We start from the raw sequence: 26,024 nt of genomic DNA on the forward strand, positions 1-26,024 counted from the left end.
CTTTAACGGATTGAGAAAAATGGGTTTTGTTTGTTTTTAGGACACATCCCAGTGTATTAACAGGGATGGGCCAGACACATGTCAGTCATGCAAATTTAGCAGATGGGGGCTGGATGAGTAATCATCAGTTTATTCTAATCCCTATACGCTATTTGTGTGTTCAAGCATTGCCTCTGGTGTATGCTATGGCAGGTATTATTTGGTAGAAAATAAAAATGTGTGCATTTTAGTCCTTGCCAATGCTTCATTTTGTTAATAACTCATTGCAAATAAATGTTATGTAAAAACATTTTGGCATGTAATTTGATCAGCCTTTTTGTTTCGGGGTTAGTGTGTTGGGGACGGTGGTGTCCATGTTTTATACAGAAGATGTTGTTCACCAAACCTTACATCCAAAACATACACACAGTGGCCAAACTCACACATCATGCACATGCTCTCTGCCTTTCTCCGTGATCCCTGGGCAACCGCACACAAAGGCCGAGGCGTGCTCTGCTGTGCACAATGTGACAATGTCTGAATGCGAGAGGGAATGAGGAGGAGCACTAGTAGGCTGCACGCAAACACACACAGAGAAAAAACACGCGGAGGACTTGGCAAATTGCCACATCCTGCGTGTGTCTGCCCAAGCCAAAATAACATGGAGAGATCCAGTACAGCGCCAATAAGCACCGTCCCCTCAGCTGCACCAGTGGAGAAATAAGCAGGGTCCAATGCTTTGTCCTTCATTCTGATTTAAAAGCTAGATTAGGTCAGCTGCAGCAAACTGAGTCTACAGCGGGGATAATTACTCCATAATTACACCATATTGTGTCTCTGCTGTGTTTCACCACCATCATTTTGCTTTGTACTAAGTGGTCATGTGCATGAGCACCGCTTTAATTCCACAGATAGAGGCACTGAGTCCAAATGTGGCGGCCTGAATTTAATGGATGAACCTGATCGGTAATTCAGGTTCATCACCCACAGGGAACATTTGCTCTGAAAACATCAGTAGCCATTAAAAGGAGCAACGCATTCCTCTAAAGAGGGGACGTATCCATCAGCGATCGGCCTCGTGTGTGTGCATGCATGTGTGCGACCGTTATCCTTAAGGTCCCTGCAGCTATGAGAGAAGTCTTAGCAGTGGGGGGAAGGATGGGAGACAGACAAAAGGGAGTACCGAGGGTACTGCAGGCAGCACTCTGCTCATTTTTGTCTCAGCGACTCCTCTTTAGGGAACCATGGCTACAGGCGGGAGCATGTGCCTTTAGAGGTTTGAGGGAGTGCGAGGTGTGTGTTTGGCTTAGACCAGGATGCTCACAGGGCCCTCCCACTGAGCAATAACTCTCCTGCTCTCGTGCTTTGTGTGTGGGGGCGGGTGGGGGCAAACAGAAATAAGAAGATGGAGGGAGAGCAAAGGCCGAGGGGGAGGGGGAGAGTGGAGATGGCAGGATGTCTTCACTGGCTCTGCATCTTTCAGCCAAAATCTCAGTTTTAACTCAAAAATGAAGTGTAGATTGAACAGAACGACTCTCTTCTTGTCCTGCTGCAAGGGGGATATGGGATAAAAAAGGAGGGCTGCATCTCAGAGACACACTGAGCTGAGCGATGACATTGATCCTTAGTGACAAGGGAGCTGTTAAAGCACTGAGAATACACACACTGGAGGGATGTTCTTGCATGTACATACTCAAAGGGGGAACTGAAGCATAGAGCCAATGCAGATTACATAAGCACTGCACTGGGAAGAGGTCTCTGCTGACTGGTAGCATCCACAGGAAACAAACACAACAAGCCAAGTTGGAGAAAAGACGTGGTGATCGAACAAAGGGCCCTGGTGAGAGAAGCTTCTGTGGCCGGTCATTCTTACAGTGAAAGCAAACTAACATGGTAATCAATTAGATTAGAATGCAAATACCATTTCATGTGGCAATCTGCAACAATTCCATTGCAGGGATGTGTTGTCATGACAACAACAGGTGGCAAATCTGTACAAAAAGCATGTTTCCTTCCTATTTTTCAGATTAAATAGAGAAGCTGACATACAGTGAGTGGATCTGAATTTATTATTATTATTATCTGTAGAGTGGCCTTTTCAAATAAAATGTATCAGTCCTGTTTCTCCATCTGCATTTGCATTCTGTTGTCTTAAAGTGTAACTGTGTGTGTCAAGAGGCTGATGTCGATAGACAGGATGAGCTTCAGTTACTGACTTGCAGCAGTTTTGTTTCCCCCAGCATGTGCAGTACAAATACTAAAGCAACCTTATGATACAGAAAACTTAAGTTCTAAATCCCAGACTATGGATACAGCTTTATGTCATCCAGAGCCTCCATGCAGCCTCTGCCAGCTCCACTGTTCTCAAGGGACAGGAATATAATCAGTTGATGTGCTAACTCATTTTTAATTATCTGTTGTACAGTCACACTAGAGCCAGCATCTGAAAGTATTCCATTTCTCATCTTCTCATTTATCTCTGCTAAAAATGGTGCAAATTTGAAAAATGTTATTACTCAACAATAAAAAATGTACCTTGTTAATAAGTGTCTCACTCATAGACTGTAAATAACAATGGACGTATGTCACCAGGTCTGGAAAGTGAAGCCAATAGAGAAGTGCCTGAAACCTGTAGTCTTTTCAACGACCAGCAGAGGGCGACTCCACTAATTGCCAAAAGAGGTTTCTATAGAAGCCGATGAGAAAATGATTCTACTTCTCGCTTGATTTATAAGTTCAGTTAACATTTTCCTGAGTTTATGATTTCAATCTTAAGTTTCAAGTCCTCTTCAATACAGAATGATTTTCATTTGATAAATTATGGTCCCATTTAGAGTAAAATAGATGATAGAGCACGGTACACATTGTGGCATGGATAACTTGTGATTGACAGCTAGTACCGTCCAATAGGTGCACGGCTGCAGGTGTGGGTGGACGTGCAGTGGACGAGCTCTCAGTCAGACCCAACCCCCTGTTCCTCCAAATATGTTTACTTGTGGTTTCAAACAACAAGATGGCGCTGGCCAAAATAATAAACTCGAGGCTTCAAAACGACAGTTCAGAAAACAATGTGTGACGTCATGGTGGATTGCAACTCTGTCACGATAGCAGACTGGAAAGCGCAGTGAATATTTTCCTATTCTATATATAACTCATAGCTTACCTAACATCAGCTCATTAAACCCAGTTGTGGATGCATGGTGTCAGAGACGATAGTCTGAATGCAAGAGATGTATTGTTGTTGTTAAAGAGGGTGGTTTGAATCGATTTCAAAGTATTTTTTCAGAGATGAAGGACATACAGGCTGGTCAGTTTTCCTGTCCAGTTTTCCTGACCGGCTGGGGGAATATTTTAATATAATAAAAGTAATGCCAGGTTTGCATACTGTATGCATCAATATCTTTGAAAAGATGGAAAAGAAAGTACTTTGACATTAAAGAGAAGTTTTTAATCAATACATGGTCTAGATACTGGAAAGCCGTCTGTTACTATGCAACACATCAGTTTCAAAGACATTTCCATGGAGGATTTTCCTCCGCCCTCTGTCTGTCCTCCCTCACAAAGCACTTTCTTCTTTTTTTTTCTCTGTTTCCTCTTCCTCTTGTTTTGACTCACATATCCCTGGGTTTTTGATTCACAGCTGGTTGGGGGGAGTCTTTAGAAAGTAAATGTGCTTTTTCTCCGTCTGGATACTGACTGTAAAGAGCTTCAAGGCACATTTGTGACAGGAATTAGTATGCCACACTAGTAATATTTAAATGCTCACTCTCCCTCTCTTCTCCAACTCTCTCTAATTGCTGAGATGGAGTTTGATGTTCAAAAGAGCTCTGGAGTGGAGGCAAAATATTCACAGATCTACACTGTGTTTAACTAATGTGTTGCATCACATTCCATTACATTCTCTTTTTTGCAAATGCTTTGTAATATTTGGTTTGAATAAAAAACAAATATTTGGCAAATCATAAAATTAAGGAGGCAATCTGGTCCTCAAGATGTGTTTTCTATTGATTTAGTGCAGTGTGTATGCCAGGATTCAGTCTGAACAGTTTTTGTAATGAAAATCCTAAACTCTCTGCTTCTTTTAAGATTTCTTTATCCTGTTGGTTTTCTGAGGGGTATGCCATATTTGCTGGCTAAAAAAGGATATCATTTGAGCTATGAATATGATTAATTTATTGTACAAGCACACACTGTAGCAGGAATGGTTACCCAACACAGCATTGCTGTAATTATTGGACATGATTAAGCTTTCTGTTGACCTTTATGATTCCACGTTTAAAGTGCTTAGTGAGCTGTTTGTTGCATTAAGGTGCAGCTGCTCCATTTGCTAATTGTAAGAACTCCTGCTGAGTCCTCTGCATGTGTGATGTCTCTACATCAACAAACCACAGGTGAAGCAAGGTGCCCACTTCATAACTGCGAGGGTTTTCTTGCTTTCACCCACTTGATAAATTAAAAATTACACTCGTTAGTGTGTGGTGATAGTTCCTATCACTTCCTGTTCCATATCTTCTTTGGAATATGTACCAGGTCTCTACATAGATGCGCACTCTGGCTTATAGTTATTAGTTGTATCAGATGTTGTTAAATGACTGAGGCTCACAGTGTTTGCCAGCAAATCACTCAACTGCAGCAGCCCACAATTTGGCACGGCAAAATAAAACTTGCAGCTGTAGGAGCACAGCTTTCTTGAGCAGGTTCAGATTTATATTTGCACTGTGTATTCAATTTGTGAAGCTTTAAAGGCTTGTGCAGCGGATTGTTCCTGAGCACAGTTATTTTAATGATCCCCGTGGTTCCTCTGCAGCCTGCAATCTGGCAAATATGAGGAATACAACTGGTGAGCACTAATTAATGAATATATCTACTGCAGTTAAGTGCAAATACATGGGAATGGAAACCATACAGAGGAGATGTCACATTCCTATTAGATGACTATCTATGTTTCTCCTATTTTCATATTATTAGCAAATAACACTTTTCGTTCACTCAAACCTGTGGTATTCCAAACTGAATAAAGAGATAAAAAGGTTGATTGCTAAGCATTTCAATAACTGGTGTCTCCAAAGTCTTAGTGTGGCTCTAAAAGAGTTGAGCAGCCATTGGATGCAACCATATCATGTAAAATATACCAGGGTGTAAAAGGCAAAACCTATCCACAATATTACTAAACCAACAAACAGACCAAACAAATCAAATTTCTGCCAGCCTCTGTTTTATTATTAAAAAGAACATTGTCTCCACTACCAGCTGTTGGTAGTTGTTGAAAAGAAAGAACCTTTGTTGAGATTCATGCTTTATAGAAATGTTAGGAAGGTCATGCTAGTTGCCATGACAGCCACGGCTAATTGCTCTCACATGAGACAGTCTGAGAGTCAGTCTGAGCGTCAATGGCCAAGGCTGAGGATACTGAGGGGAAGGACAACAAAGGAGCATGGCATCCACTATAACATGTGAGGTGACCACAGATACGTATACAAGCATGATAAAAAGAGCTGGTAAAAACATTGTTCCTACTTTAAGTTCGGAGAGGTTATTAACACTGGACATAGTTTCTATCTCCCTCACAGAGGACAGAGCTACTACTCTCATATCATGCAGAAACTAGGCTGTTGCTAGTGAAGAACAGCTTGAGAAGAGGCTTCAATCTGTGACGCCGACAACCCGGCCAAAGACCCCGCTAGATGCCAGCTCTGCTGTTGTGTTCTGTCGGTGAAGTAAGTCGGTAAATCTGTCAGCGTTGCTAAAAAAAAAAGCAGAGGGTCTGTTCAGCTAAATCAGGCGGACAAAAAAAAGCCATGTAGGCCCGACAATGAATCAGAGAACAGAATGTGAGAAACTGCCTCGACAAACACAAACACAAACACGCTCATGTATTCACTAGTGCATATTCGTACATACTGTATGCACAGATGCAGTCAAGGGCATACCGACAAAAGCCACAGAAGCACATGCACCCACACACCCACCTTCACTGTGCTGTTCTTTAAGCAAACAGCCTTGGGCACAGTGAATGAGCATGTCGGCGGTGTGGGCTGACATTCTGTCACACAAAGAGTGTGTGGAGACGCTCCATATGCCTAACCTACAAACACTCTGTGAAATGTCTTTGTTTGTCCTTCATTATTTAAACATAGAGTTTATTAATTCAGTAAGGCCATATATATATATATATATATATATATATATATATATATATATATATATATATATATATATATATATATATATATATATATATATATATATATATATTTATTTTTTTATTTTTTTAAATCTGTCAACTTTGGTATTAATAGAGGAAACCAAGTGAAGAACTATACGCTACGTCTGGAGATGATCCTCATTACACTGCAGGGAGAAGAAGAGTAGCATGCCCTGCACCGAGACAGACAGGTATATCTGTGATTGGGTGGCTTTAGCACCAGAGGATGAGAGGATGAGGAGGCAGGCAGGCAGGCAGGCGATGTGCCAGGGTTTCCCCCGCTGCCAGAGACGCTCTAATTAAGGAGCACAGTGGGGAGAGGGGGCGAGAACAACAGCTCTGTACTGTCACATACGGATTTTCTTATCATCTCTAGTACAGGAAACGCAGCACATCTCTCGCCTGGTGGGTTTGTGTGTCTGTGTGCCTCTCCTGAGGAAGCCGCCTAGTCTAGTCACACCCAGAACACATGAAATCAACAAGGTCTTGGTGCTATTTTCAGTGTCTGACAGACGAGTCTTCAAGCCACCCTGCTCCACGGCGTAGAGCTGTGTTTGATGGAAGCAAATGGAAGCAGCTACACATGGATCCATTTTTAATCCATACACTGAGAGTTTATTTTTACTCTGTCATCATTCCATTTTAAAAGGAGACTCATCGCATGGCCATTTACACTGATGTATATTTATTCCACCCACAACATTACTGTACATAATCATCAAAAAATATTTATAGCTTTATACAATAATGCCTGAAGATATACTGTCAGTTAGGAGGATGTCTTCTTATGGAAACACACTTCAGCCTTTCACATGGAATAGTTCATGTTCAAATGTAGGTTACATCCACTGAACTGAAAGGGAATTTTCAAATAGCAGACACAGTACTTCTCTGTATATAATGTATGTTCCTTTTTTCGGGCCCGTCTCCCAATCAACTAACCCACTTTAGAAAGACAACTTCCCAATTATTTCAAAATGTCTGATTGTAATAAAATTGGGGGGATAAGTGATATGTTCATGAAGTTAGGGCAGGTGATGCTGTGTGTTCTTCTCATTCACACACAACATTGGAAAGGAGAAGTGGTAGATGAAAACCCTTAAAGGACATAGTTAATTGTTAAATTCTAAAGGTTGAAGTGAGGAAAATGGATGAGTGATGAGGAATGGCTTGTGAATTATGGGAGAAAAGAAGGGAATGGGGGAGGTTGAAGCAGTGATGTGGGGGTGGTCTATTTGACCAGATGGGTCCTGGGCTGCTTTGTGAGAGCAGCAGATGCCCTGAGATCACAGGCCATAGAAATGCCCCCAGCCGCTTAACTCCAGAGTACTGAAGAGGCAGAGCTCGCTAACTCCGCATTCTCACTTGTGCGTGTCTGATAGAAATATAGGTTAAAGGTATTTTTTTTCCCATAACTCTGTGAAAAATATCAGCTGAATATGATTCTTTTTCAGTTGTAACTGGAGAGCCCAGAGAAGAAAAAAAAAGCCATGAGCGCATGTCAAGCTTTGCCTCATCTAAAGAGATTTAGTTGGCACTATTCCTGCACAAGCTCAATCCCACCAAATGCTCTTCTCAGGTTAGGATATTCCTAAATTTCACCATTTTGTAGATTTGTAAATACTTGCAATACATGCTTCAACATTCAAACTACTACAGTAAATGTTAAGTTCAATCGTAAAATTATCGGATATATTTAGTTTTTCAATATATTTAATCCTTTCTTAAATATATCAACGTTTCCCATTAAAATAAATGTACGGAGAGTTCAAAATCTTCTAAAACTTTTACCACTTTTGAAAATCAACAACTTCTACATGCTTTCTACAAGATTTCACAGCTTTGAACAGGTCACAAGACTTCAGCTATTATCATGGCTGGGATGATAAGACTCTATTTGCAATCTCTTCAGGTTTACTAGGGTTTGTGATGGTGTCTACTCTTAGACACTTGTTACACATTCAACATCACTACAGACATGTAAATGACCTCAAATAAAAAGAGCTAAGTTGGCATGAATTCGCTCGGCTTTATTAACCTCTTGATTTGAGCTTGTGTCTGCCTACCCATGTAACTGGCGCGGCTCGTCTTTAACAGTGTCTGCACAGCCCTGGTCAAACACAGGGTGACATCCCTTCTCTCCATTGTACATAAAGTAAAGGCTGCTGCTGCCGCTAAACCTGCCCTGAGCACCATAGAAACACATGACTCATCATCTACACCACATGCTCTGCTCCCCTCACCGACTTTGGGCGATGAGATTTGGGAGGCGCTGTGGGACTGTGGGTTTGTGATGATCATACAGCTGCATACCAAGCAGAGGACGCCATCACTTCTTTGAGGAGAGCATCGCCCTCTAGTGGACCAGAGGGGTAAAAGAAATGCAAGATGATAACAAACAGCAAGAGCATGGTTGACTCAACGGGACTGGTGAATTCACTCCTGACGCTTTGGGTGTTTGACACTCTTTTTGTCTGATAACATTGAACTGTATCTGTTTCCTGTGTGCTATTATTGCAAAGAATAGCACTATTCCTGCCTGTTTGTGTAGCAGCCCCAAGCTCATTCATTCCAATTCAAGAGGTACATCTTTTCCAAGAACAAACGTCTGAATAAAAAATACATATTTGTATTTAAATAAAAATTGAACTAATAATTTACTAACACCTTCTCCTGTGATCCTGCGTGATGCCATGTTAAACAAGAAAGAAATGGTATATTCTATAATCTGATGATCAGTAACACAGCCCATGACATTTGTACTGTGATCTTGTTTAGTCGGATTAAACACTGAATAGACTGTTTTTAAAGTTTTGCATAGTCAACTACAATGAACAATTGAAGATCTTTGGTAAAAGCCATCAACCTCCAAGTTACGTATAAACAAATTCAATTTAAACACCTTGCAGGAAAAAGAACATCGTCAAGTGTCGTTGATAAAGATCCCAGTCAGAAGTGCAAAAAAAGTTGAACAAAAGGACCTTTGTTACAATACACAATATTAAATCTATTGAGGAATGTCTTCACCCATTAGTCATCCTCTGTCACTCCTTTAAGACGAAGCTCCTCTTGAACCCTGAACAAATATGCTGGATCTGGATATCCAAAACTGTAATGAAGAAACACAAGCAATCCAAAAATTTAGAAACACATCTTTTTAGCTCAATGCATCTATAGTCCAAATTTAAAGCTATCCCGCTAAATTAGTTTTGAAAGAGAGTGTTTGCAACAAGAAAGGTTCAAGAGAATGTTCTCATCCCAAAGAAGACTAAATGAAAAATTGATGAAGTCAGTGAGTGCCTTACAAGGCACAGTTGTGATTTCCTTTATCTCTCTGCTTATGTATTTAGCCTTAATGTCCGTCAATTGTTATTAGCCATGCTAGCATCATGGCTGTAGGGATTGCAACGTCAGGCTGACTGTCTGTCTGTCTGCCAGTCGGACCACCACTTTGGTCCAGACCAAAATATCGCAACAACTACCACATGAATTGTCATGTTCAGGTATCCATGGATTGCAAATAGATCAAAATCCTCTGGGAGCCTCAAGTTTAGCATTTTGACCAGCACCATCTTGTTTTAGAGAAGTAATCATTTTTGGAGGAGTGGGGGGTGGGTCTCAGAAATCGTGAGGTTACTGCACGTCCACCTGCACCCATTGGACAGTACTAGCTGTCAATCACACTGTAACAATGCGTTATTGTCTATTTTTCTCTAAAGGAGACATAATTTACTAAATGAACATCACGCTGTATTGGACAAGACTTGAAACTAGAGATTGAGAACATAAACTCCTTAGGAAAATGTTGACTGATGTTATAAAACAAGTGAGAAGTAGAGTCATTTTCTTCTTCTATAGAAACTGACTTCTTTTTGCAACCAGTGGAGTCGCCCTCTGCTGGTCATTCAAGAGCATGCAGGTTCCAGGCACTTCAGCATTGGATTCCCTTTAAGGATCTGGTGACAACGTCCTAATTATGTACAGTCTGAGTGATAAATCCCATTCCCTTTATTGATCCCCTGGATTTTCCTCTAGCGTCACCAACAAGTCAAGTTTTCTCAACATTTACCAGTTGGTTTCGCACATTTCTTGGGGTTTCACAGTGACACCCACAACAGCAAACTAGAAGAACAGAACATGAAGCTGAAATGCATATTTGCTATGAATTGTGAACCCTGCATTGCAGCCTACAAGACACTCACAGGTGATTCCCAAATGATTCTTCTAGATAGCAATAAAGTGTTACCATTGTGGGCCACCTCCCATGTTGGTCTTGTGGTGAATGTCGTTCCAGGTGACGACGTTGTTGTGGCCTGTGGTGACAGATTGTCCAATGGTGAAGACGAGCCTCCTGTCGAAGGCTTTCCTCAGCAGCCTCGCGACCTTCTCTCCCTCCTCGCAGGCAGGCAGGTAGGCGGTACGCGAGGTGCTGCTGTACCTCACTCCGGGGTTTGGGTGCTCAGGCTGCAATATGGTGAACAACAGCATAGATGTAACATACTCTGTGTGTGACGACAATCCTCCCTCAAAGAACTGTGATAACATCCATTTATTTTGATATCTGTATTATAGATTAGGAGGTGAAGCTCATTTCTCACATCTAGCATATGAGCAACCAAACAAGGAATATATTTGGCTTGTGGCTATAATCGCATGTAGTACAAAAAAGCTGACTTCCAGCCACTGGGAGGCAGCACTTGGCATGGAGCTGACTTTGATACTGCATTGAGGCCAAGAAAGGCTTCTCTCTCTCTCACACACACACACACACAACAGATGCTTGATCAGTTTTAAGATGTCGTCAGTGTTACACAACATCCAAAAACATGAGCTCTCTCTCTCTCACACGGTCTTTCTCTCATTTTTCTGAACAGTAGAAAACAGAGAATACTTGATGTTGGTGACTTTGTTTGTTGGTTGTTTTTTTGTGCACCCACTCCTCCTGCAGATCACTTCAACCTTTGACAGATTTTTAGTCTAAGTTTTACCCAATTGTTTGAAATGATGTGTGATGATGAGTCAGAGGACAGTGAAGGTCGTTCCAAAAGTTTCAGCTCGTCTTTCTTCGAGTAGCTCACAGTGAGCTAGGTCAGCTTTTTTTTTTACAATACAGCATCGTTTCAGTTTCACTTTCTTAACTGACTGACTGTGGGACATTTGCATCTTTCCTATGTGCATGCAATGTTTCCCGTGGGCCCCTGGCTGCTACACAACCCCAAAGCATAAAATGCTTCACAGCCGGCTAATGGGGAGTTGCTTAGTGCTGACTTAGCTTATGAAGTCAAAAAGTACAACTACATTAACATTTGAAGGGAGGTTTGTTACTGCAGGGGTTGTATTTACTTCTTATTCAAATATGTAATTTGTCTGGAGGTGCCCAAACGACATTCAACTCTGATTTACACGACAGCACTTTCATTTTAAAAAACGTATTAGAATTTGTATAGCCTATCTATAATAATAGAAAGAGAACATCCATAATCTTTACGCATATTGATATCACTTAGAAAGGAGTGGTGCAATCCAAGTAGAAACAAAGCACATAGTGTCCTCCTCAATCAGAACAATGTTTCTATGGCAACAGAGGGATGCACCTCCTCAATCATCACTGTACAGGATCCCTGTGGCAAAATGACGGATTTAAACATAAGTGTATTACAACAGGGGTTGGTCTGTTACAACACGTGAGTCATGGCGCCTGATCCAGATGTTGTAATGTGCGCATGCAGGCCTGTGACGAACAGCGCCCTCTGGTGTACACACGTAACACTGATAGTACACTGAAACAAGCTTCTGTGGACATGTCAGCCTCACCCCTTGTGTCCCTGCTGGGAAACTGTACTGGATGACGATGCAGCCGCAGTGCTCGTAGCCGGGCAGCCGCTGCCAGCTGCGCGTCACCGTCATCGTGCCCGGCGGCTGGGTCCCGGTGTACACACCGTGGTAGGTGTTGCATATGGGACAGGCAGGCCTGACCCTGAAGACCGAGTCGATACACTGAGAGCAGAAAGAGTGACGACACTTCAACGTCCTCTCCTCCTGAACTTTGTCCAAGCAAATGGCGCAGTCCTCCGCACTTTTGCGCAGCGCATCAGACTTGTTGTAGTGGTCTGGTGTGTTTTCCATCGTCTTCCGGGATGACACGACAAGTGGGCAGGCCACTCTGCCCTGTTTCCGAGTTTGCATGTTTACGAGTTGGTATTCGTCCGGAGAGGTGTGACGTCAAAACAACAGCATCTTTATTGCCTGTGTTGTGGGTTTGTTTATATTGTGCACTCTGTGTGTGGGTATGGATATCATGTGTCATGTGTACATGACTAAATGTAAAAATTCTAATAATTAAAAAAAAGAAAAAAGAAAAACAAGTATTGTTGTCACGGAAGGAAAACTCAAACCAATCACAGGATGCTCTCCTGTGATTGGTTTGATGTTGATACTGAGGGTTCTGAGGAGAAACATAACTGTGATATCACTAAAGATACATTTCTGTTGAATTGATCTGGTACTTTTTTTCCTCTGCATGCTGAACAATTGTACTTTAAATTCAAAGTACATTTTGCTGATATATAATAACAGCCTCAAGCTTACTTAGCCTACATATATAGATTTAATTGCTCAAAATTTTAGGATTGTGTATAACTTTAGTTGTAAGAACACCAATCTTTTATATGGCCAAAAATATTAATTGGTCCTTAACAATCTGAATGTGCAACTATAAACTGCTCATCTTCAGATATACACTTCCCCAAAGATACCATGTTTTAAGAATACTTTTGGGTGGCAGTTTTTCCTTGAGCTGAAGATATGAGACAGGAAATATGGGGAGTGTGATGAAATACTACAAAGGTCTTGAGGCAGAATCAGACCAGCTCATTGTGCATCAGCCCCTTCGCCTGCATGACACCGAGTGAACAACTTCTATACACAATAAGCTGGAAGGTACAGCCACAAAAACCAATGACTGCTCTACAAACTAAAATCAAACATTCCCCACATAATGACCAAGATATGGAGGTAAGACAAAGTCAATTAGGGTATATGAGGTGTTTTGAAGTTGTGTTGACTCACTCACAATGTTGACAACTATAAATGGAACAAAATACATTACTAGAATTCAGTATTTGGGTGTTACAAGAATCTTTGATGCTACAGGGAAACAGTGTGGATGATTACGAGGCAACAACCTGAACTTTTTCAAAATGGACAGTGTTTAATATGCTTACACTGCATCTCATTTATTTGGGGACCTACACTGAATATCCAACACAAACCCAAACATAACTTTTTATTCAAGTATTAAAATGTAAAGCACATTTTTCTGAATATCAACAAAGTACGAATCAACACAATTAGAAAAGCAAAAAACTCCAGACTTTTCTCCAACAATCAACTTGTAATGTGTGTAATCGCTTCACCATCCATTCTCCTCCTCAGTCAAGTTATGCATAGAAATGTTTGCACAGTAGCTTTGTTTAACTACAATCCTGTGTCCCAAAAATGTTTCAGTTGGTCCCTTAACTAAAATACAAAGGGGATGAAAACATAGTAAAAGGGTATTTGATTCATGGATCTGACCAGTCAAATTGATGACAAATGTACGACTAGCCAAGCAGGTTACTGTGCATAACAAAGCACACATACAACTTTATCTGTCTGAGGGTTTTGTTCAGCATTTGGACTATAAGAATGTTTATGAAGGAGAAGCTAATTCAATACACATTAGTATATATATTTTCATGAACTGTGTTGTATTTGTACTTAAAGCCAAATAGTACAGCTACAAACATAATGCCGCTTACCTATCAAATAACACCAACATGTGCCCAAACCGCTTACCATTCATTAGCAACATCATGCTTGGGTTTTATTAAAAGTGGATATAGGAAAGGCACAACAAAATCAGTATCCCACCCACCCAGAATCAGATCAATTGTTCCTGCAACATTTTATTTTTGTTTGTTTCACTACATATTGTAGGCTATCTATTCAGATCAACAAATTAACAACAGTTACCTCATTTTAAATGAGAACATTAGCAGGCAAATCTCCCAGTTGGACAGGGACAGAGGCATAGATTTTTAAAGAGCTTTTGTGCCTTTGATTTGGTTTAAGTGGTCTATATGCCCTTTACATTTGACATCGTCTTAAATCTGGTAATTAGATGAGCACATTACTAACAACTGAGGTAATGGGCTCAACACCTGGGAGATGTCTTGAGTGAACAGAAGTAACCAAGGGGGAGAAAACCCAGATGGCAGTCCTAATACATGTAATGAAAGGTGCTGCAACAAGACAGTGTTTAACATTCTTCCTACTTAAGTAATAATGAAGAGGACAAATGGAGATCACGCGCAAATGAAGAGTTCCAAGCAATTGACATCAAAGTGTAGTCACCAAGCGAGTAGCTGATGGCTGCATTAACCTGTTTGCTCCGAGCACTCTTCCACGCAGTGGAAGAAAAACACATGACTCCTACTCCTCCTGGAAAACAGACTGTCGTACCAAAGTGCCTCTTGAGTGCTTTAGATTGCAATAACTTCAGAAAATGAAATCTTTCTATTCAAGCACTTCTATCTGCCGAATAATCCTTACAACAAGTAATTAGTAACAATAAAATTAGGAGACTTACTCAATAGACATTTCTGGGGAGATAAAACCAAGAATGTGTGCTTGTGAGAAATAAAGTAATCCCCAGAGCAGAAATAAAGATTAACCTAACATAAACTGTCCTGATAACATTAAACTTAGATTTCCTAAATCATATATAAGTACCGTGATTTTCAACTCCTCACAAATTAAATAAGTGCATCAGATATCAGTCCTATTGCCAGATGTGACAGGTAGAGGATTGTGTAATACAAGAATGCACGGCACTCAAAGTATTGTCTTCCACATGTAGCACAGGGTTAAGCCTAACTCAGAGGAAAGTGACCAAACAAAGGAACAGCTAGCGGAGTGTTGTGGGCTCTGCTGCAGCATTAGACGCTCGTCTGCTGAGGGGCCTTTTCTTCGGCCATCCTTCAAGGGACGGGCAGCCCCAGAGCACAACCTGGAGCCGAGTCACGTCCACCGAGGACAAGGACACTCAAAAAGTTGTACAAAGTCCTGGAAGAGTCTGCCGTTTTTCATGCCGTCAGTCCGCTGTGATGCCTTTTTCTCTGAGCTCCTCAGTCACTCGCACCAGGTAGGTGGGGTCTGGGTAGCCAAAACTGTCAGGAGAAATAAAATTTAAAAAGGCATCACTGCATCTCTATGAGCTCAGGCAGCAAAAGCAGCATCTAGCCAAGGACATAAAGTGATAGCATTTCCTTGCCAGGAGCCGTCAGTCATTACTGAACCCTTTTTTTTCCCCAGCTAACACACGTCTTAGAAAAGTTGTTGAGACCATTACCAAATCAAATCTCCATGCGCAAGTCCATACATACCAGCGGGGCCCACCCCATATTGAGGTCTTGTGGTGAATGTCATTCCAGGTGATGACATTTTGCATGCCCGTAGTCATGGAGGTACCGATGGTGAAGATAAGGCGCTGCTCAAAGGCCCGGCGCAGCAGGCCCAGCACACGGTTCCCCTCGGGGCTGTCAGGGAGGTAGGCCACGCGGTCGGTTCCCGGGTACCGAACACCTGGGTTTGGGTGTTCCGGCTGTTAAAGGAACATACGTTGTGTTTTTAAAGGGCAGTTTCTTAAATTGCAAGACAGGTCTCTCTTTATGGGAAAGTATTTAAAAATAATAACTTTGAACTTTAAGAACAGTTATTGGTTACTTCTGACATCTTTTCAGTGTGCACACCTGCACACTTTGAGAGAAACTGATTTCACACATCACAATAAGTTTTTCTCAGCCTGTTAAAAGAACTTTTATGATGCCCTCTATGGGAAGGATATTGTGAAAGTCGAAAAACACTATATCAGGTGTTATCTCAGCTTGGGTTTGAAAAACTACACTATTATATCAGAGAGTTTGAAAGATGTTTACATTCACCACACAGTATCTGAAGAAAAGGTATTATTGGTTTCATTACAGGAAATGTGGGATCCAGCATTTTTGGAGTAAAATGTGACAGAAATTCAGACGTGCAGTACTGAATCATTGGAGTACACCTTGAGAGGGGAAAGTCCCAGTGAAACAGCATTGCGATAATACCTTGTGCGTCCTCTAAGGTCGATCCTTATATTTTTCACATATAAATCTGAGCTGCAGTCCTTATATACTACGGATATAAACAATTTACCATCATCAGAATAACATTTTTGATTTTGTGTTGTTTTTTGTGTTTAGATTTTGCAGTGGAGGGTCTGTTGATTTCATTGAGAGTCATTTTTTGACAATGTTTAATTATCTGTGAGCTGAATTTCATTACACACATTGATTATCAAGAGTCACTCCAGTCACACTGAATGACACCTGCACCTGCATCTGCCATCTTGGTCAACTCACCGCCTGTAGGCCCGGAGGGAAGCTGTAGATGATGCAGACACACCCGAAGCCTTCATGGCCAGGAATCTCCAGATCGGGATCCCTCTCTACGATCATTGAACCATTGGCAGGCTGGTTTCCGATCAACTGGCCATACACCAGCCGACACACAGGACAAGCTTTCTTCACCTTAAAGGCCTGATCCAGGCAAGAGCGACAGAATGAATGGCCACACTTCTCCAGGGCGGTCTTCTCCACAATGTCCCCCATGCAGATTGAACAAGTGTTGTTGTCCTCTACCTCGCTGTGGGAGGCCAGGCCAGAGTCCATGTCTTTTCTCTGGGCCACCTCGTGAAGCATGGCACAGGCCTCCTCATCAGCAGGCTTCCTGAACCTCTGCTGCTGTCTCTGGGAGCGCCGAGGTTGGGGAAGCGGAGGCTGGAGCAGGCTCCCCTCACCGTTGGGCTCCAGAACTCCCACACAGGGCAGCAGAACCCTCTTCCTCTTGTGTCCCCCCTCCTGCTTGCTCATTTCTTTGCGGGCACAGCGGCATAAGTCAATGAAGGCTTTCCGAGTCTCACTGGAGATGGGTCCATCCATCACCCCGGCTCCAGCGGTCCTGAAGCCCTCCACGGGCTGTAGCCTCACGGCACAGCAGCCCCCCCTCTCTCCTCGCCTGATGATACCAGCGCTCATCCCCTGCTTGTGCTGGAAGTCAATGAGCCAGGGCCGCCCGGCTGCGGCCAGGTAATCCCACACCGCCTGCGAAACCAGCACCTCATCGCTGCCCTGGCCAGCACGCACACTCATCTCATCAGAGGAAACTGCACAGGGACACACACACACACACAAAAGTCATCAGCACATTTGAACAAAGACGTCACAAAAAAAACAGGATGTGTTATTGCTGTTTTCAAACGCACGATGGGGTTCGACGCCTGTCCAGACATGGCCACAAGAGTGTTGTTGTCTTCAATCGCCCATGCAGTCTTACCGCCCAGGCCAGTGCAAATTACAAAACAAAAGCAAGGCGGCATCTATATCGGCTGTGTCTCTGCAGCGCGTCAAAGGACATGACAAACAGGCGGCGTCGCCGCGGACGGATCAGCTGTTCGGGGATTGTAAACAAAGGGAAACGAAAGCCCCGTCACACGCGGACAACATGCAAGGGCCAGCTGACGAGGCGCATGCGAACACAAAACAAGTGACACTTCCTGCGCTGGCCACGTTACCTTGCGATCCCATAAATCCCTTCAACTGCGAATAAAGCGTCCTGTCGAGGAGAGGACGAGGAGGAAGAAGAAGAAGAAGAAGAAGAAGAAGGGCTGACGGGCTGGAACAGACGCTTTCACTGCCGCTCGGAGGTCGGCACACTGAGCCATGCTCCGCGGCAGCAGAGGGGGATTCGGGGGATTTCGCAACACTAGCTTTCTCTGTGGACAAACTCGGTGTCAACATTAAGATGAGTGGGTCTCCTCCCCTCCCCCCGGCGCCTGGACACCTCCACCCCCCCTCCGCCGGTCGGGGAGCGTGTTCTGGCCGGATCACAGCGCGCAGAGCTCCGTCAGCCGAGGCCTTTGTTTCGGACGTGCTGCTGCAGTTTGTCCGCGGACAATCCCCGTTCTGTAGTCAACACATGATACGCAGAACGTATCCCCAGCTCATATCTCATCGGGGGTTCGGCAGCAGCCCATCCCTGGCGAGGGGAGTAATGCCACCCGAGCCCTGCACCTCGTCCCCACAACCACCAGTCTCGCCTGTGTTTGCTTTTCCTCGTACGTCCTTGGGCGCTACGCGTAACGCACGGAGCGAGGCGCACGGAGCGTCTCCCCTTGTTCAGATGTGTGACAGCTCTCTCCGGCCAGGGAACCCGCTCGGTCCTCTCATCATTTCAATCCGCGTCCCTCCTCCTCCTCCTCCTCCCTGGTCCGACGGCTGAGGAGCAAACATACCTCATCGATAAGAGAGGACTGGGACTCCAGCAGCAGATGTGACCAGGAAGTTCGTCACCGAGCCGACACGATTGGCTGACGAGCAGTGGCGCGCGCGCGTTTGTGTGTGTGTGTGTGTGCGCGCGCGCTGTGAGTGATTCATACTTCGTGATTATCACATTTAACAGTCACACAGCACAGTGCTCGGTAACACAGAGTCCATCCTACGCTCCATCGAGGAGAGGAAATACCCACTCGTTCAATTATGATGCAAATGTAGCTGCTTTTCAAGATACAGACACTTTTATGACAGCAATGACACGATATCGTTTGGGTATAGCTCAAACTGCTTTTTTTTATAAAGTTGTCTCGACAGATTGCTGAATACTACTATTACTAATAATAATGAAAATAAGAATACACGTCTAGAGAGAGAGGGAGGGAGAGAGCGAGAGAGGAGTGAATACTTGTATTATTTCTGTTATTATTATTTGCTTGCAGAGCTTACATTGTTTTATTTATTATAATTTCAAATGTATTATAATTTCAGGTGTAGATATAAATAGTGAGAGGGAGAGAGAGTAATAGGGCTGTCCTTGTTTCAGTGGCTATTCTAGGAATACATTTTATTCTAGTTGGCTTGTTTATGAATTGGGTATCTCTCAACTTAATCAGTTTCATTACATTACTCAGCAACCAATTAACTATTAAGTCTAATGCCTGAAAAAAAAAAAGTGCTCAGTCTAAAAAAAAATAACTCTGAGACCAACAGGACATCAGCACATTTTACCTTCGGCTGGACAGGAGGAGGAGGAGGAGGAGAGCACTCTGCTGCCCCTTTTCATTCTGGGTGGGGGAGGTGGAGACGGTGGAGGACTATGGAGACCTGGGAGTTGACATCAACAGCACACTGAGTCTTAAATGAAACACACTTCAAACACCGAGCAACTTAAATCAGCATATCAAATAAACACAATAACTGTGCTTGTCCGGTAATGTCCATATAATGAAAGTTGTGATATTTCTTGCTAACGCCACAAGCTACATAAGTGTAAAGCCCAGACGTCACAGATTCCAACAGTGTTTCTTATCACTCAAACGAGCAACCGTCATCGAACGGGCAGCCGAAGAACAAGGGAGGGAAGTTCGCATCACAGGACATACATAAAAGACGTCTTTCCTTTGATCCTTTTGATAGCTTGTGTTTTGATCTTGATCCATAAATCCGCTTCCACTAGCTAGCACAAAGGCTACTCGTCACGTTGAGATATCAAACGGCCTGATCCAGCACTGTTTGCTTCCAAGCTGGTGTTTCTAATGCTTCGACCAATCAAATTCCCCACAGTGGATTCTCCCCCTCAACGTTATTGAATGGTGTTGTTGACAGGGATTTGTATGCTGTCCGTCCAATCTCCTGGCTCTGACCGTCCGATAGACGTGTCAATCACCCAGATTGACCAATGGGCTGCTGAGCTAGAGCCCTGCCTATGTAACGTTGTGTCGCTGCCAGCTCTGACGGCATTTCGCTGCACTACAAAGATTGTTTTTAGAGACAGATGAGCACCCCTCTTTTTTAAAACTGTTGTATTAGATGTAATACCCATTTACAGAGAAATATAAGCCCGTAACCTTGCTCTGCTTCACTTCATCAGTATGAAATTTGCCACAGATAAAGTCCAGATATTGTTCTGTTGGATTTCAAGAGGAATGGGCTTCAGCTGCATTATTGCATAGGGGATATTCACTCAAAAAAAAAAAAAGGTTTCTAGACAGACATGAAATCTTTCATTTATGTTGTGTTCCATCTTCATTTACTCTGACGTGTTAGCTTTAAATAGATACCATGATTATGCATATAGACCTTAGTAGTTGCAGAGATATACTCTATATTCTTTGGGCATGTCATTTTTGAGCATGGACCTGTGAAAAGGAACTCAAATCCCGGGACATTTGCACCTTCTAGTCACCTTCAAATGCACATTACTGGTAACTGATTGCACACACTTGCACTATTTTATGTACATTCTATCTATAGTCCTATCCAAATCAATGAATCAACAACTGCCACTGGGTTTCCCCCCCCCCCCCCCCCAGTCAAATATGTCAAATGAGTTCTACATGAATGTAGGACATCCAGCTGTGAATCAGAAAATGAAGTCATATCCCAGTTTAGCTCCCATATGGCTGTGTCTAAGGGGTTGTTCCATTATTCATTGCAAGTGGAGCTGCTCCAGGATTTGGGACTGGTCGCCATCATTAAACCTAGTCACGGAAGCTTTTTAGTGCTCTAGAAATAATGTAAATTCTTTGTTGGGATGGATTTATTTTAGAAAAATATAAGAGTGGAATAATGGGGAGTACAGCAAAACCAGTTCTGCTGTTTGAACTTGTTCCTACTTATTTATAACAAAAACTGATCAAACCTTTTTGTCAGTAACTTCTAAATAAGTAATTTCTCTTAGAAGGTGAGGAAATATTTCATATTTCAAATGTTGTCTGTTGTCTTACAACAATTGTGAACAAACCCTCAACATCCGCATTGTATAAACACGTGTTTTGCCTTATAGTACAACGTTTTAGGAATCAATTAAATCCCATCTTTAAATATGTTGTTTTTTTTTACAAATATGCTATTTCAAGCTGTGAATCTGATTCTATACCACAGTCAGAGCGTCATTTTTTCTATAACAACATTGTTTCTATTTTCTATATGTCCCTATGTATATGTCCTTGTGTACTATTATTATTGCTTCTATATAATGTATAACGAACCATGTGAACAAAAAATAGTTCATGTCTTAGAAATAGATGTTGACATCTCTAAGGATGAGGACCTCCAGGTGAAGGATGTTGTGAATGATGCGGAGAAGACCTGCAGCTTGGGCTCTCCTGGGCCGGTGCCAGCATCTTTGCCCGGTTGCCGCAGTCACTTTCTTCATCATCCAACACATCCAACATTGACGGGTTATGAAGAGTTGCCTAGGGGTTCGGTCAGTGGCCGCGCTCCGTGCAGGCGGGGGGACGGGGCGACGGGGCGACGGGGCGGGCGCGTCACGAGAGAACGACGAACGCACGCGACACTCGCATCTGTAGTAAACGTCAGAGTCGACCAACTGTTCCGATCGCGGGGTGATCCTGTTCTGTTGCCGGTCGCTGCAGCTGGGTACCGCCGGTCTCTTCACCTCGCGTGGTCCTCGGAGGGAGTGTGATCGCTGAAACGGTGAACATGTAAGTGGCGGGTAACGGTCGTTGCTACCTAGCTACAAGTCTCGTGCTGTGGTCCCGCCTGCTAGCATTAGCACACGGAGCTAGCACACGAGTTAGCCTCGGCGCGTGTTAAAAAAATGAACCCCGGCGCTGGCTGTCATGAAGCCTTTTATAAACCGGTGGACCCTGCGCTCGTTCTCTTCAACGCGCCTCGTGTCGGCCGAGTTAACGTCGTCGTACCGACTGGTGTCAACCGACAGGACGAGGGGCGGCGTTAGCGCTGGAAAAGCGTGGTGTCATGATTAGCTTGGGAAACGTGACTCTATAGCTAACGTGAGCTAACACAAACTGAGACGCGCTCGACGCTCCTCGGAACACGCGCTGTCCTCGTGCCACGATGGACATATAAACGCGTTCTGTCGACACAGCGTGGTCCGACGATCTCTTATTGTGAAAATCTAATTGTTGCAGTGATGTGTGTGTGCGCGCGCGCGTGCGTGTTAGTGAGTGCAACATCTGTAATGTCAGATTGGCACAGGCACAATTTTGATTTGGACGTAATATGTCCAATGTTTTCTTCTCAAAGAGCAGTAATCGCTCTAGGTGAAGGATACTTCAGAGGCGCTCATTTAATTCCTGAATGATTGGGTGAGCCCAGATGTCCTGCACCCTGTGAACGTACCACGGACCACAAGAGCAGAATCATATGAAACGCCCCACCAATATTAACTGACTGAACACTGCCAGCTCTTGTAAAATATTCTGTCATGTGGGTGATGTTTGATTGTCTTAATATTACAGTTTATTTTTTCTTCATTCTGTCATCAGGCAGCCTGCAGCAGCGAAGTGGTACGACCGACCGGACTGTGTTTTCGTAGAGTTCTGCGTGGAGGACAGTAGGGATGTGCAAGTCAAATTCGACAAGTCAAAAATCGATTTTGGGTTAGTTGCATCAATGGCTGATTAAATTCTAATATCCCTTTGATTTTTTCCCTATAATATGGGTGTGTGAGTGTGACACATTCATTACATTACATCACATTCATTTAGCAGACGCTTTCATCCAACGCGACTTACATTAAGTGCATTCAACCATGAAGATATTTCTCAAGAAGTGCAAGAATAAATATAGTACATAAATATTCAGCAAATAGCCCAAAAACATTTCAAGTGCTTATTTGTCATTGTGCTTTTTTTTCTTCTTTTTTTTGTATGTTTAATATAATGAATTCAGGCAGTAAGGTGCAGTCTGAACAGGTGAGTTTTCAGTCTGCGACAAAAGCATTGAAGGGACACAAACTGAAGCTATTCATATGCACGATTCTGCACAGTAAAGATCAAATATCAAAGTGAAATAATAATAAACAAGATAGATATTTGAATGGAGGGGGACTTAAATGAAAAGATTAGCCTTTAGATCCTTTTTGGAAACAGGTAGAGTGTATGAACGAACCAAAATGACATAATGGTTTCCAGTTTTTGTCGGCAATGTTGAGGATATATGACGATCCCCTTTCTCTTCATCTCACAGCTGTGTCATTGGAACAGATGACATCAAGCACGAGAATACATTGGACCTTTTCGGGGAGATCGACCCCAAAGTATGTTTATCACTTAAGTCATAATTGTAGTTCTACCATCTGTTTATCTGTAAAACCTTCATTAAACTCCCTGTTCCCTGCAGGGATCCAAGCACAGACGCACTGACAGGTCTGTGATGTGCTGTTTACGAAAAGCAGAGCCTGGGAAACCATGGCCACGACTCACCAAAGACAAGACAAAGGTAACCGTCTTTAAAAGAAAGACTTGTTGATCTATACATATTTGTCATTGTTCAGCTATAGATTTGTTGCTCCCCAGATAGTGCCATCAATATAAAAAAAAATGAATTGGTTAACTGTTGAGTATAACTTCCCACTGATTCCCTTGTCCTGGTGAATATGATCCAAAGTGAAATCAAACATCCTTAGTTGTAAGAATGTTTTATCATCTAGCTGTACACGTAGTAGACCTCAGCATTGGAGAAAAAAAAAACAGCGGGAACAAAGTTAATACACTACATATATTACCAGGCATTAACGCTTCAATCTACCATCTCTTAGTGCAACTGGCTGAGTGTGGATTTCAATAATTGGAAAGACTGGGAAGACGACTCAGATGAGGACATGTCAAGATATGACAAATTCTCAGAGGTAAGAACATTGAGCATGTCCTGTGCCTGAAGTGAGTTTTTTCAGATGTACTGTAGTGATGACAAATGGATTTTGTCTCTTGTGCATTTCCTCCAGATGATGAACAGCATGGAAGGGGATGATCTATGTGATTTAGATGAGGTATTTAATTTTTAAAATACATATGGTACCTTTGTTTCAGAGATGGGTGTTTTGTTTGAGGAACTTTTAATCAAGTGTATTTTATGACGTAAAGACAGAATTTGTAATTATTACTTGTGCTTTGTGTTGCAGCATTATTCTGCAGACAGTGACGATGAATGTAAGTACTATTCTTAGCAAGTTGTCCTACTATGGGTAATCAGTTGTCACTAGATCTCATGGGGTGAGAAGGCGACAGACATTATACTCAGAGATGTCAAGTGTGTAAAAAACCGATGACTCATTGTGGGATCTGGTAAGTAAGCTAGAAAATGTCTCTGGGAAAGATGATGTGTCAAAAAAATCAAAGCACACAGAGTTGATCTGGCGACTTGCAGTGGCCCAACCCTTTACTAAGACACTGTTAGTTTTCCCTTTATTTTTTCACCCATCTGTAAGTAAGAGGTAGTTCATCTTTGCTATGAAATCCATCCAGAAAGTTTGTTGGACCGAAGTTTGTCGTAGTATAGTTACTTTTATTTAGTTCTTATTAGTTACCTTTAAATGTTTTTTTTTTCTGTTTGATTGATAACATTAGAATCTAATGCTGTTTACACACATCACATTTTACATCTCGTCTCTGTTCCAGAAATCCCCGACCTCAAGTAGATGAATACGAAAGCAACGCCAGTAGTAAACAAAGCAAATTGTTAGTCGGTTGAAGAGAGAGGAGGCACGAGTTGGCAGCCATGTTGGAGAAGAAACCTCATCTCTCTGCGCAGTTTCCGAGGCGAAGCCCCTCAAGGGTGTGACATGGAGCGACTGTTTGATACAGACATGCACAGAGATCCATAGCGACATACAGAGCTGTGCTGTGCTGTTCTGCATGGACAATTCTGTTCAAATGAAAATGTTATTGTTCATTGAGTTAAATGACTGTAATGGGATGTGCTGATGTCTTACACCTCTTTTATTTTACTTTGCGATGTCGGATTATCTATTGAACATTGGGAATTCTAATGAAGAAAAAGAAAAACTCAAAAATGCCTATTTTCCAAAAAAGTAGTTTTTTTTTAATGACACATTTTTTCCCCCTTAATTGTTTGTATTGTAAATTGCACTTTTGTTGTTTGTTGATATAAAAAAAAGGATTTCTGCTTCGAAATGGATGGTATGCAACATATGCAAATATTCAATAATATAATTTTCCAACATATTTCAGCAATTGAAATAATAAACAGATATGCTTGTGCAACAGCTCGTGTTGAGATTACGGTAGAAGAGTGGTGCTATATTCGCATGTAGTACCTTTGTGAAGGTGAGTTTGTGTCTTTATGCCAGTTTTCAAAACATTGCACAAGGACACCGGTACACAAGTTCATTTTTCTTCCATGTGCATACTGCATCGAGGGCAGACATCCTATGTAGTCTACCCAGCATTTCCCAAGTAGTTAAAAATGGTGCTGTTTATAAATGTAAACACACTAGAACGATGTTATTTTGAGGCTTCAGTGTTTTATTCAACATGTGTTGAACACTTGCGTTTGTCTTATGCTGTGGGAGTTTGAGCAAAAATTTCTAATAAACTGTTTCAGATTGTTGAATGCAAAGCCTCAGTATTGAACCAACACTTTAATTTATTTGTATTTAAAAAAAACAGACAAAGGCAAGATAAATAATAGACAGTGAGTGGGCAGGCAGAAAGCCCATTGTGTTTATTTTAGGCCTTAACCTAATTATTGTTTAAATATGTCAAAATTAGTAAATACAAAATTAATATACAGAAGTTTATTTGTGTGAAGACTACATGTAAGACAACTATCTAATTGTGTATTATAGTACAGTAATATCGGGATAAGAGCAAATGATGTGCATTTGTGAATTTCTAAAAAGATTCAACTTAATGTACTTTTGAGAGAACTAATCCTGGGAGGAATACATGTGGGAATGTGGATCCAGTGTCCGACAATGT

At 42.3% G+C, this 26,024-nt stretch overlaps 3 protein-coding genes across 9 annotated transcripts; 1 reads left to right on the top strand and 2 right to left on the bottom strand.

The window, feature by feature from the left end:
- Positions 1-6,772: 6,772 nt before the first annotated feature.
- On the bottom strand, positions 6,773-12,355 carry LOC118316421 (probable E3 ubiquitin-protein ligase DTX3). The gene is made up of 3 exons (XM_035644224.2): positions 11,999-12,355; positions 10,431-10,648; positions 6,773-9,293 (listed from the first exon to the last, which is right to left on the bottom strand). Exons 1-3 carry the CDS (start codon positions 12,308-12,310, stop codon positions 9,215-9,217), a joined length of 609 nt encoding a protein of 202 aa, XP_035500117.1. The 5' UTR covers positions 12,311-12,355; the 3' UTR covers positions 6,773-9,214.
- Positions 12,356-13,456: 1,101 nt separating this feature from the next.
- On the bottom strand, positions 13,457-21,575 carry dtx3 (deltex E3 ubiquitin ligase 3). 5 transcript variants are annotated; one of them, XM_035644909.2, is made up of 5 exons: positions 21,406-21,575; positions 19,324-19,419; positions 16,624-17,426; positions 15,610-15,827; positions 13,457-15,393 (listed from the first exon to the last, which is right to left on the bottom strand). In XM_035644909.2, exons 1-5 carry the CDS (start codon positions 21,482-21,484, stop codon positions 15,318-15,320), a joined length of 1,272 nt encoding a protein of 423 aa, XP_035500802.2. In that variant the 5' UTR covers positions 21,485-21,575; the 3' UTR covers positions 13,457-15,317. The 5 variants fall into 5 exon arrangements, with proteins under 5 accessions (XP_035500802.2, XP_035500805.1, XP_035500804.1 ...); XM_035644912.2 differs by lacking the exons at positions 19,324-19,419; positions 21,406-21,575 and adding an exon at positions 18,555-18,653; XM_035644911.2 differs by lacking the exons at positions 19,324-19,419; positions 21,406-21,575 and adding an exon at positions 18,360-18,544.
- ptges3a (prostaglandin E synthase 3a (cytosolic)) lies at positions 21,381-25,656 on the top strand. Of its 3 annotated transcripts, none has more exons than XM_035644914.2 (8): positions 21,381-21,523; positions 22,569-22,682; positions 23,272-23,341; positions 23,425-23,523; positions 23,843-23,932; positions 24,029-24,073; positions 24,206-24,233; positions 24,702-25,656. In XM_035644914.2, coding segments are annotated over exons 1-8 (471 nt in total). In that variant the 5' UTR covers positions 21,381-21,500; the 3' UTR covers positions 24,704-25,656. The 3 variants fall into 3 exon arrangements, with proteins under 3 accessions (XP_035500807.1, XP_035500809.1, XP_035500808.1); XM_035644916.2 differs by lacking the exon at positions 21,381-21,523 and adding an exon at positions 21,602-21,761; XM_035644915.2 differs by lacking the exon at positions 21,381-21,523 and adding an exon at positions 22,366-22,388.
- Positions 25,657-26,024: the final 368 nt, after the last annotated feature.

Source organism: Scophthalmus maximus, chromosome 3, assembly GCF_022379125.1.
Source record: "Scophthalmus maximus strain ysfricsl-2021 chromosome 3, ASM2237912v1, whole genome shotgun sequence".
In the NCBI taxonomy this organism is placed as follows: domain Eukaryota; kingdom Metazoa; phylum Chordata; class Actinopteri; order Pleuronectiformes; family Scophthalmidae; genus Scophthalmus; species Scophthalmus maximus.